Here is a 12,867-nt window from a genome sequence, read left to right as displayed (position 1 = left end):
CGCGGAGAATCCTCGGGGCTCCGGAGGAGTTCTCACCTACATCGTCCATATAGGACGACTCGGGAACTCAACTCCTACCCCGGGCAGCTCACCTATCCCCTTATGCCCAGGGGAAAGGTATCAAGCCGTTTGACAGCTGGTGCTGGCTGTCAAACCGGCTTTTACGCGAAACAGGCGGGAGGCAGCAAACAGCTGCGACTGACGAAGTCGCCTGCCACCGGAAGTCGCGTGCACTCAGCCTTTTACTGTGTGTGCAATGTTCAGTAAAGGGAACATAATTCTCAGCTCAACCCATCTCACAGGTTTTTGTTGAGGAAAAAAATGAAGAATGAGCACCATGTATACTGCTTTGAGCCTCTGTAAGAAAGGTGGGATATAAATTTAACCACCACAACAACATACAAATTCTTCCTCCATTCTTCTTCATAATTCCACTGCATGCAATGTATAACTGCTATAGGAGGCAGAAACTCAGATACTACGTAGTTTTCTTTCAAGTAGCGGCCTTTCTTCAATCTTTTTTTTTTTTCAGATTGATTGCTTTTCTTTGCAGGAAGCACTACTTCTATGAACAACTGTACCACCTACTTGCTACAGGCTAGTGAATCTCAGTGCCCAGTAGACAAGTCTGGCACCAGCACTGATTACACATGTGAGCTAAATACCACCTATGGTGCTCGTGCCAATAAAATAATCAAAGTGACATATTTTCGTGTGGGTAAGCATCTCTTTTGGATGTAGCACCTGTTTTCTGACTGTGTGGATGGATTTAGTAATCATCTGAGAAAATCTGTAGTACTAGATTTAGAATACAGTATTGAAGTTAGCATTTTTGCATAAATGCTTCTAGCTAGGCTGCAGTTTCGGGGATGGACTATCAATGAATGTGAACAAAATTAAACTGTACAAAGTTTGTAGCAAGAGACCAGGATCCCGGGAAAGCAAGAAGGGGGTTCTTTCGTGACACGGTAGTGCCAGACTTTGTCCCATGGAAAGCTTGTTCAGTTCCTCCATTGGATTCTAAAGGTTCTTCAAACTTTAGCTGCTCATTTTAGACTTTGCTCTTAAATTTTTGATAGACTTGACTCATACAATTTTGATAGACTTGACTCATACAATTCTCCATATAGCCTTTCATCTCATTTCACATTGCTTTTCTGGCCACAGATTGTTTGAAAATATGTGTTGTATCCTTTTTGTCCTTCTGGTATTATAGAGGAGAGTTTTTTCTGCTTTTTTTTTTTTGAGAGAGAGAGAGAGAGGAGGAGGAGGAAGAGGGTGATTTCCAACTTTTCTGCTATTGAAACTTTGTTAGGTATGGTGAAACATTCTGGACTGCAGACATCAAAAACTTCCCACAGCCATTAACAAGATAGTGTAAACAAATATTTTTGTGCCAGCTGTTTTAAAGATACAAGGAAAAATACTTTATTAAACCATGCTAAGGAACACAGCAAATGATGGAAGCAAAACATTTTAAGACTGAGATCCAGAATGGTCAATAAAAGATTAGAACATGTGTTGTATGGAAGAATTAAAGTCTAACATATGAGAACTAATCTTCATATTAGGAAGGCATATCACACAATTCTCCAATAAGTCTCTTTGGTAATGCTGCTCTCATAATGAAATACTAAATAATTTCTCTTTATTTTGTGTTTCACCAGCAAAAATAACCATTTCAAGTTCAAAGGATATTGTTTCTGAGGGAGATGCTTTCTTTTTAACATGCCAGAGTGATGTGAGCAATTATGACACAGTAATTTGGAAAATTCAAAATGGCAGGACTATTAAGGAAATAGCTAGTATGTGGTACACCACCACAAAGAGCCTCACAGGTGCCACGTCTGTGCTGACTGTACCTAGGGCAAACCAGGACTGGACTGGTGAGTAAAGATATGAATCATTTCACTTAGCCATCCCATTCATGAGAAAAATAATTTGATCAATGAAATAAGATGTTCACTAAAGTGCCTTTTCAATCATTTCTATTGCTTGATTTTAGAGGACTTTAATGGTAGTGGCTGCTGCTTTAAATGTGTCTGTTGTTAATTTCTTTAATATTGCATTTGTTAAACCTGCTGGTTTTATTGTTCTAGGCATCTATACGTGCAACTTTTCCCAACGTTTTTTGAGCAGCTTTGGAAATATAACAATTAAAGTTATTCCTTTGCTCCGGCCTCAAGAGATCATAAGAGATCCCATAGAGACTGTCATTTCTTGTCCAGCAACAAGAATTCTGGAATGCTGTACAAGCCGAATGGAAACCTACACTGTTTATTTTTTTTCTCATGATCACAATACGCCTTTACCCATTAGGGCAGGTAAGCAATTATAGGCTGGGTGGAAGAAAGGCTATTGATGAATAGCTAGATATCCATTCTCTTGAAAACTTAACGGGGGTATGGCAAGGTCAAATGCAACCATGAAAAGCACAGTTTGCTTCTACATCAGTGTTTCTCAAACATTGCAGCTTTCACATGGGTGACTCTCAATTCATATTGGCTGAAAAATTCTGGGAGTTGAGGTCCACACATCTTAAAAGTTGGCAAGGGTGAGAAACACTGTCCCAAAGCTTTGTAGTAGGGGGTTGAGTAATCTGAGATTCAGCACCAGTTCCCTTAGTGATCCCCACATTCTTAATTCCCTAATATTGATTAGTACTGAAGGAAAAACCTGTATCGGGGGTCTATGTGAAGGGTTCCTTAGTGCTCTCTGAGCTTGGTTGTTTTTTTTGCAGATATTTCATTATCCAAACTAAGTAACATCATCTGTGCTAGTAAGCGTGCCCATTCCTTACTCTCACTGACGAAGTTACCTAGTTTGGGTAATGAAATGTCTGCAAGAAAGCAATCAAGCTCAGAGAGCACCAAGGAACCCTCATTTCAACCCTGAGCTACAAATATTCTCCATTATCAGGAGTCTAAGTTATAGAAGGTGACTGGATGAAACAGGATCTAAGCTCTCAGAGTCTCGACTGAAGCTGTCAAGACTTTTACAAACAGTTAAAAAGTTGTTTTCTCAGAGATTTAACACAAAATGTCTTCACTAACTAGATATGAATATATATATATCTTAATAAACCTGACTAATGTCTAGATTAAGGGCGGGAGACTAGCTTCGTACTCTGGATTTTGAAACCTTAACCCCAACTTAAATAATGTGTTCCTTTACAGAAAGAAGAAGAAGAAATAATCTCAACTGCTACTATTCCATACCAAGTTTCACAGGCATACACTGCAATCCCAAAGGACGTGCTCTGCAGGTGCATTGTATGTTTATGAATCAAATCAACCATAATGTGACAAGTCCAGCTATGGTCCTATATTTTGCATCAGGTAAAAGAGAATGCCATTGCATAAATCAGTCACTAATGCAAGCAAGTCAATCTTACTATAACATAGGATTATCTGCTTTGATCCTAGTAGGAACTAGTTTGTTTGAAAGATAACAGGAGGACGATAACAGATAATTTGTTCATGTCTTGTACATTTTGCATTTTTCTCTGAGTCTGAAGACTCTGCTTTTCACACTGTAGAAAAATGGGGGAGATATTTTTTTCTGTTCCAAAAGTATCTTGTTCTGTACTTCTTCACTGGAAAACAGAAATATTAATTTGAAGACATATTCTTTTTCCTCCCAAATTGGAGATCCTACATAATTGTGTCCTTTAAAAAGCCACTGTCCTTTAAATTCTCCATGATCTGCAACTCCTCGCATACTTTCATTGGAATAAACCACAGGATTTCTCAGTTAAAAACAGTTTTTTTGTAGTGTAGTAAGAAGCAGATTTTATTTATACATGCAATGGATGATCTCTTATTCCTGATGAACAGGAGCTAGTTCTATATATTTGTAAGTAGGCACCTGTCTCAGAAAGCAAGATGTAACTTTTAAAAACCAATTTTTCCCCCACAGCAAAGAATGTGGTGTGCAATTCCTCAGACATTGGTGTGGGAGCAAATGAAGAGCAGATCATAAAGCCTTGCTTAAATTTCCATAGGACGAGTAACTCTGTGAGAGGAAACATCACTTATAGATGTGATCGTACGAAATGGACTGTTCATAGAAATGACTGCCTGGCCGGCCCCATCAATGACATTTTGAATTCTGCTGAGGTAATTATGCTTCAGTCTGCATAGTGAGCCCAGGCCAAGTCAGGGGATCTGAGGTCTACTGAAACAAGATGCTCTGAGAATTGAGGTCAATGGATGAGTGAGCTTCCCTTTAGTTCTCCAACCTGGTTGTTAGAACCAAGTGTTTTTTTGCCTTACAGGGAGGACTGATTCTGTCTTCTACTGATGTTGTCCAGGAAGTTCAAAGTCCCAGTAGCCTTTGATCAATAGCCATGAACATAGACTCATTTTCCATCTTATTCCACAGTCTGTGAATAGCTGGACAACACAGGTTGTTCTTGGTTTCTGATGGCAGGTGGAATGGAAATTGCCATCACTAAACAACATGGCCATAAAGTGCCCTACCACATATACTGCAACATTTTAAGTTTCCTTCATTCAACAGTGTTGTAACTTTGCATGGCCACTAAACAAATGGTCATAATTTAAGGACTACCTTTACCTCAGCAAAGTGAGCTTGTATGTTTGTGTGTAGATAGATAGATAGACAGACAGACAGACAGATAGATATTTCATTAATTTGGCTTTAAAATATACACATACACATACATGCATACATATATATCAGTAATATATTTACATATATTTGCATATGCCAAGAAATACCACCACTTTCTTGAAGAGTGTGCTGGAATTCTGTCCTAGATTAGACTATTGCCTGATTCATCAGTTGAGCTCAGCTTTGTCCTTCTCATTCTCTGTATTCCATGTGAGTTAAAAAGCAGAGTTTCATTATCATGCTTTCTCTAAGGATTAATTAACATATCATTTATTTATTTTTTTACAAAACTTATACAGCTGCCTATCTCATGAAATGATTCTAGATGTCTCAAAACAAGAAAAACAGAAATACAAACAAAAACACCCTTCTCTGCAGTTGACAGGCCAAACACCCTCCCAGGTTAACCCTCATCCTAGCTCAATGTTGGAGGAAGGCTAAAAGGATAGGGATCCCTCAGATCTTAGCCACTAACCTTTTAGGATTGGGGTGACCATTGAGAAGGCATACCGTATCAGGTGACAACATTTAAAGGAGGGGATCTGAAGCATGCCCTTCCTATCTAACTTAGTATAGTATATACCTTCAGGATGGGGTAGTCCCACAAATAATCTGGCCCTATATCATGTAGGGCTTTAAAGATAATAACCAGCACTTTGAGTGCACCCAGAAGCAGCCAGTGAAGCTCACACAGTCGTGGTGAACTCAAGTGAACTATAAGGCTGCTGCATTCTGAATCTGTTGCAGTTTCTGGATGGTCTTCAGGGGCAGCCCCATGTAGAATGCATTACAGTAAATTAAATGGCAGGTGACTAAGGCAGGAATGACCATAAGCAAAATCTCCCAGGAATGGGTGAAATTGGTGGACAATATGAATTTGTGCAAAGGATTCCCTGTTCCTAGCTGCCACCTGCCATTCTAGCAGGAGCCAAAAGTCCAGGAAGACCCCAAAATTGCACCCCAGACCTGTCCAGAGGAGTATTACTCCATCCAGAGTCAGAGATACCAACTGTCCTGACTCCAAGGGACCAAAGCTACGTAACCACTCCACCTTTCTGGGATTGAATTGCAACTAGTTTCTCCCCTCCCAGGCCCTTACATAATCTCCAGGCACTGAACCAGCACCTGAACAGCATCCTTTGCCCGGCATCAACATACTAATGATACCACATCCCAAGCTGCTAGATAACTTTTCCTGATGGCTTCATATAGATAAATAGAAGGGGAGAGAAACTCAAGCTCTGAGGCACCTCACATAGTAGGAATCTGGGACTTGACCTCTCCTTCCCCACCAACACTGTCTGGTACCAGCCACAGGGAAAAAGAGAACCATTGCCAAACAGTGTCTCTTACTCTTAATCCCCAGAGCCAGTCCAACAAGATACTATGGCTGATAGTATCAAAATTTGCTGAGAGACTCAGGAAAGCTAGGACAGAGTCACCAGCCCTATCCTGAGCCATGAACACATATTATTTTCTCTGTCTTAATTACACCATGGCCACTCTGGGCAGGAAAGGACAAAACATTATGACTTGTGGCTCTTAATGTTATAACCAACCTGCTTTAACTCTCCCACCTCCAGCCGGTCTTTAGCCCAAGAAGGAAAAAGCAGTAAATTACTATGACTTCTTCAAAGCGGAATGTCTCTTTGTCCCATTCAGTGGCAATTGGATAAGTTAGGTCAGTGATGGCGAACCTTTTAGAGACCGAGTGCTCCAAAACCGCCCTCTGCCCCCGCTCCGCCTCCTGTCCTGCCTGCTCTGCCCCTGCCTGCCCCCTGCCCCACCCGCCCGCAGGACCACGCACCACCTCCATGGCCCACCCAGGCAGCCCTGCAGACACCCTCCGCCCACACCCCACAGCATCATCTGCACGCTATGAGGCACGAGGGCGGAGTCTTGTCCCTGCTGCCCGGCTATGTCCTTGGCTGCGCTGCTCTGTGCAAGCCGCACCCGGGGGTGCCTCTCCTCCAGGGGGGCTACTGGTGAGGGGGCCATGGGGGGAGGCAGAGCTGGGGCAACGGTGCGCATGCCCACAGAGAGGGCTCCGAGTGCCGCCTCTGGCACGCGTGCCATAGGTTCGCCAGTACTGACTTAAATGAAGAAACCTAAGTGGCTGTGCCTTCATTACCATGTCACAAGCAGAGTTCCCAACATTCATTCAGCCAAAGCTGTTCAGTTTAGCTGATGATCCAGCCATGTCATCTAATTTGTCTTTAACATGTTTAATTCTAATTCTAGTCTTTGGCCTCCAGTCCAGAGTCCCAGAAAAAGTTGCCATCATTCCTTAAAAAACTGAAAGAAACCACCAAGCAGACACAGGAGGAAATAAACAATTCTGCTGCAAACCTAAATGCTGTTCTTGAAACCGTGACTTTGATATCAGCCATACCAGTAGAGGCGAATGAAGAGAATATGGCAGTAAGTATGGTTTGGGGGTATTTTTCTTGCTATATTCATGAAGAGAGTTAGTATCAGTATTGAAAGCAGCATAAGGAACACTATAATACTTTTTTTCTTGCCTGAAAAGTCTTAGGCTGTCTACAGAAGGAGTCAGTCCTCATGACTTTTTAAACCAGCTTTTCTTACCCAGGTCTACTGAGCTTCTTTTCAATATTTTCTCCAATAATTTCCAACTGCTCAGTTGGTTTGTGCCAACTTTACTGAAACTCAAATTGATTTAATAACATTTCTTTCTCTTTTTTTCTGGCCATGCCCTTTTGAGGAGTACTATTTCTGGTGGTTACATATGGACACATATATATGTGCCTAGCGATACACAAATGGGTCATGCACAAACATATTTTTTTGGGTGGGTCAAAGCTCCCTGATTGGGACTGACAAATTGAGGGCACTGTATAGGATTTTTGTGTTTATAATTATTTTCTATTTAATGTTCCTTTTTGAAATACTGTAGGTCATTTGAAATTACAATAACTATGATATGATGATAATTTGGGGAGGATCATGTTAAATTCATGATAAATTCATGATAAAAATTAGAGCAAAGTTCCCGTTTTGATGGAGAAACAATTAAATATCACTAGGGATCTTATGTAGACCCTTACTCATAGATGCCTAGCTGATGCTAATAGAGTTTAATGGCTAATCCTTCATATAATTCCCCACTGTTATAATATACTATCATATCTGAACCTAATAACACATTTCAAGTGTGAGAAGAATTTTATACTTCAGCACTAGGCTCTTTGTGTTGGAAGTTGGTAAGTGGATTGGGATAAACTGACAGGAAGAGGATTCTCTAATGCAACCTGTAATTAAAAAGAGTTATTATTCTCCCCCCCACCTTTTTTTTTTGCAGAACTTTGGGTCTACTGTAGAAACTATTATCACCAGTCCAACAGAAACTTGGAAGCATGTACAGAATGGGAGCTCTCAATTACTTGCTTCAGTAGAGCAATTTTTAGGATCACTCCAGCCAATTAACCAGTCTGTTCCTTCAATCATACAGGACAGTCTTCAAATCAAAGGAACAGTTCTTGGCAAAAGCAGTACCTCCATTTATAACAGCAGCTTTGCTTTTCTCCAGTCTGCAGGCCTCAGGGGAAGTGTGCTTATTGAGGATGTAAAATTTGATACTGAGAAATCAATCACAATAGTCAGTGTGGCTTATTCAACAATTCAATCTATCATTCCACAGTATAGAAAGGAAATGGTAAATAGTTTGGTAATGGCGACAGTAATAAATCCCCAAACAAATGAGGATTTCCAGATCAAAATGGCTTTTGCGAAGCGTGAAAAGGCCATGAGCAATCCACAATGTGTCTTTTGGAATTTCAGTCTGGCAGAAGAAGGAGACTGGGATACTACAGGCTGTGAAACTAAGGATGATGGGGACAGTGTCATTTGCACCTGCAATCACACAACTTCCTTTGCCATGCTCATGTCTCCCTATCAGGAAACCTCACTGGATGAAATGACTTATATCACTTACATTGGCCTGAGCCTTTCTATACTGAGCCTGATGATTTGCCTTGGAATAGAACTGCTTGTGTGGAAATCAGTCACTAAAACAAGAATTGCGTACATGCGCCATGTTTGTATTCTGAACATTGCAGTTTCTCTCTTGAGTGCAGATATCTGCTTCATTGTTGTTGCTGCAACACATGACCAAAATTATGCAGTGGATGGAAATCTTTGCATAGTAGCAACTTATTTCGTTCACTATTTCTACCTCTGTGTCTTCTTTTGGATGCTCACTTTGGGACTGATGCTCTTCTACCACTTGGTCTTTCTTCTACACAATGCAAGCAAGACCATTATGAAAACCATTGGCTTCTGCTTGGGATACATCTGTCCTCTAATAATATCAGCCATCACAATAGCCAGCACCCTCCCTTATTCCTCTTACACAAGGAAAAAGAGCTGCTTTCTCAACTGGGAGGAAAGCAAAGCCCTCTTGGCCTTAGTGATTCCTGCCATGATCATTGTTGCCATTAATGCTATTGTTACTGTTGTAGTTATAGCAAAAATATCAAGACGTTCAATTGGGGAAAAGTCCATCAATGAAGAAAAGAGTGCTTTGTATCGAATTGCCAAGAGCATTGGTGTACTGACACCGCTGCTAGGTCTTACTTGGGGATTTGGACTGGCCACAGTTGTTCCAGGAAGCCCCAAAATATTCCAGATATTATTTACTATTTTCAACGCCTTTCAGGTAATTGGACTGATAATATCAGCTGTTTGGAATAGTTAGATGTCAAAAACATCATTGACATTTTTTCTGCCTTATAATACATACTTAATCTAAACTGAGGGGTGATTCAAGCAGCTCTTTCCATAACATGCAATCTAATGATGTCATTAATATCCCCATCCTATAGAAGAATCATGAGTTTTGGAAAATGACAAAGCTAATAGCATCCAGGGTTGCTGTATCAGTGAGATAGGTGACATAAAAAATTAATAAATTTGAATAAATAAATAAATAATAGACCTATAAACAAAGTTCAGTTGCATGCTTCTAGAATTTTGGTTTGCAAAATAAATAATCATAATTATCTCTGTGGATTTTAATTGTTGTATACTTTGCTAGTCTAAGACAAAACTAAACGAATCAGTGAGGGAACAAAATGGGATCTGGAGTGCGTAAAAATAAATAAACAAAGTAGCATTTCTGATCTCTGAGTCTTGAAAACTGTGGGGAATTATTTTCTCTTTTCCTGATTCCTAGCTACCTGCCCTCAGATAGTTTGTTGTTTCTGAATATTCCAGACCAGGGAGCGATCAGAACACCCATTTCTTTTTTGAAAATTTGCAACCAAACTTTGTTTTTAGTATGGATCAATCTTTTGGTTATCAGCTCTTTTAAATTTTGTCTTAGACTGTTTGCAATTTCTGTACACTGAAATGGGCTATTTTTCTTCATACTGTTCATATTTCATACCTTTTCCTCTGTGATACTAGTGGGGAATCAAGCCTATGGAATGCTTTATGTACAGGGGTAAGAACTGAAATATGTAATTTCAATCTTTTAATATTTTTCAGGGATTATTCATTCTGTTGGGTGGAACTCTCTGGGATAGGAAGGTAGGAACACAGTTTTAAGATATTTACTGTTTTATGTTTATTGTTTCATTGTGTAATAAAATTGTATTTATACAAGACATGCTACTACAACATGATTAACGTTCATTTTCTTTGAAACACATAGGTACGAGAAGCTATGCTGAATAAATATTCTTGGTCCAAGTGGAGTTCACAACACTCAAAGGTAATATTCTTTCTAAATAAAGGGTTGGATTCAAAGACATCCTTCTACATGGAGAAAATGATTGTGTCGATAAAGAGGCCATTCTATACAGCTTTAGCTATAGCAGTGCATGAAGGATTTAAATTCAAAGATAGCCTTTCACCTCTGCAAGTGAATCATGAATAGAATTTGACACTTTATTTCTGCAATTGGGAGATGAAGAAAACAAATTAATCCATGCTAATTTGAAAGTAAAAGCAATTATTTTGAAAGAGATTTATTTCTAATTGTGTATATTGTTGGCAAAATTAAAATGTACAAGCACATGTTTTGGTAAAATCTCACTATATCTTTTTGTTAATATATATTTCCCTTTTGCAGTCAATATCGCAAGGCATGTCAGCTCCTATGCTTTCCATCAATTCACCTTTTTCAAGAACTTTAAATAATTTGTTTGGTAAAGCAGGTATGTGATGAAAAAATATGACATCAATCCATTTCCCATTGTTGCTATTCTATATTTATTTTCATCATCTCTGTCCCCAAATATATATTATATAGGCCAGCCAAATTCCTAATTCTTATACTGCTAAAGAATTCTTATACCATTTATAGAATTGCCTTTAAAAGCATAAAAACCTCATTAAATCATTAAAGATCCAAATAGTCCAAACTCTAGGCTTGGTAACTCTGAAATGTCCATACAATTTGCCTTCTGAGTTATTTATATAAATACATTCAACATAAATGTTCATTTTAAATGAACAATCCATCCTAAATACTGGATCTCTGAGACTTCAGTATCTTATGACTGCAGTTATGTCTGGAAAATATCTAAAGATAATAAAATGATTCTCTGGTTTGACTCCTTGATATGAGAAGTCCTTGGTGCTCTCTGAACTTGGTTGTTTGCTTGCAGATGTTTTGTTACCTAACTAGGTAACTTCTTCAGAGCTAACTCTTTGATTGGTCCCCATATGAGGCCCATCAGGCTAATCCATGTGGGTATCGTCCTTGAGCATTTCCTAGATATGGTTCTTACTATCACACTCAAAAGTCAGGCAGTAACACTGGAAAGCAAATTGAAAATAGTTGTTGATTGCAACTGCTAAGAATCAAAGAGGACTATGTAGAATTTAGAATTTACTATAAACCTTAGATATTTTAACCTACATATCTTATGCAGGCTTATTCTTGTTTTCTTTGGTTTCCTCTTAAGCTCAAAAAGCAGTTAATGTTTAATGGCAACTAGGCCTTTTGTGCTTTATACAGTACATACAAGTCACTAAGCAAGACTTTTACCATATTACCGTACTTCTTTATTCTACAGGAAAATACCAAGTCTCTTCTACAGAATCATCAACTGTATCTTCTGAAAGCACTTCAAAGGCATGTACTGTACTGACATGAGTTCCTAAATACCTGCATATTTGAAAGAGCTCAAGTATTTTTCAAGTAATAACTACAGAATAAATAGTGAATAATGGAATGTTGACTTTACAGATTGTGGAAAGGAAGAGGCATTTTAATTAGCATTTTTTTCCTGGCATACCACATGATGAACAGACGAATAATTGAAATCTTTTAAGCTAGATATTCTGTGACACAGGCTTTAATGCTATTTTACAGCACTATTTATTTTACAGTATCTTTCAATGTAGTCATGTTTGTTCTAATCCAGTGTTAAAAATGGACCAGTAGTGGGAAAGACATATCACAGACAAGAGCAAACATGCTTCCCAAAATTTATGTGTGCTCATATAAATTGTAGGTGCTGGATGGGAGCATTTGTTTATTATTTTCCTGAAGTGAAAAAATTGCTAGTGCAATCCTGAAGATATCAGTTCAGAAGTAAATATCATAATTTTCAGTGGTTCTTTTCATTCCCTGGTACATCCTTTTCTAGGGCAAAACCCAGTATGAACTCACTTGGGAAGAACTCCATTGAATTTAGCTAGACTGGCTTCTGAGTTAGAGCAATGAAATTGCACTGATAACCTTGTAAATAAACTGGAACAGTTGTGCTATCAGCCTCTACAGAAACAGAAGCACTTTATTTTTATATTATAGAAAAATTTCCAATTCTGCTACTTGTTTTACTAGGGAAAAACAAAGGGGAACTTTCTATGTAAATATTTATGAGGATATGACTTAATAAAACTTTCTTGTTCAGAATTTTTTTAAGTGTCTTGTTATTCTTGTATGATCATCTTTATGGGCTTCTGCAAGAACTGTTCTATAGAGAGGAAGAGGGGGGAAAGCTACAACATGGGATATCATTATAATATGAGAAGGGGGAGTTGTCAGTTTTTCTTCTGGGTATGCTTTGTTAGTGTTAAATCTGGAAAGATGAAAACAAAATGTCCCAGAAGAAGGCAATGTCAGATCATTTCTGTCAACTACTCAGAGATGTATGTCTATGAAGTCCACAGGAGTTGAGTTCAGTATGAAGGATACTTTATCTGTATATTTTTTTTCTCTAAGCCTTCATTACTTCTAAATAATTTAGATGTTGTGAG

At 38.7% G+C, this 12,867-nt stretch overlaps 1 protein-coding gene across 1 annotated transcript in view; it reads left to right on the top strand.

Annotated features, from left to right (window-relative positions):
* ADGRF5 (adhesion G protein-coupled receptor F5) overlaps positions 1 to 12,523 on the top strand; it is a 48,044-nt gene extending 35,521 nt beyond the window's left edge. Inside the window, exons 11-22 of the mRNA XM_029283409.1 lie at positions 554 to 718; positions 1,668 to 1,886; positions 2,100 to 2,333; positions 2,662 to 2,724; positions 3,177 to 3,338; positions 3,919 to 4,118; positions 6,877 to 7,056; positions 7,958 to 9,313; positions 10,144 to 10,185; positions 10,310 to 10,369; positions 10,730 to 10,814; positions 11,679 to 12,523. Coding sequence (XP_029139242.1) covers positions 554 to 718; positions 1,668 to 1,886; positions 2,100 to 2,333; positions 2,662 to 2,724; positions 3,177 to 3,338; positions 3,919 to 4,118; positions 6,877 to 7,056; positions 7,958 to 9,313; positions 10,144 to 10,185; positions 10,310 to 10,369; positions 10,730 to 10,814; positions 11,679 to 11,758 — 2,846 coding nt within the window. The 3' untranslated portion in view covers positions 11,759 to 12,523. The remainder of the gene's footprint in view (positions 1 to 553; positions 719 to 1,667; positions 1,887 to 2,099; positions 2,334 to 2,661; positions 2,725 to 3,176; positions 3,339 to 3,918; positions 4,119 to 6,876; positions 7,057 to 7,957; positions 9,314 to 10,143; positions 10,186 to 10,309; positions 10,370 to 10,729; positions 10,815 to 11,678) is intronic.
* Positions 12,524 to 12,867: the final 344 nt, after the last annotated feature.

The sequence above is a fragment of the Protobothrops mucrosquamatus genome, unplaced genomic scaffold (genome assembly GCF_001527695.2).
Source record: "Protobothrops mucrosquamatus isolate PMUCROS unplaced genomic scaffold, P.Mucros_1.0 scaffold78, whole genome shotgun sequence".
NCBI lineage: Eukaryota > Metazoa > Chordata > Lepidosauria > Squamata > Viperidae > Protobothrops > Protobothrops mucrosquamatus.
Note: the sequence above shows the minus strand (reverse complement) of the source record. Positions and strands in the feature narration are given on the sequence as shown.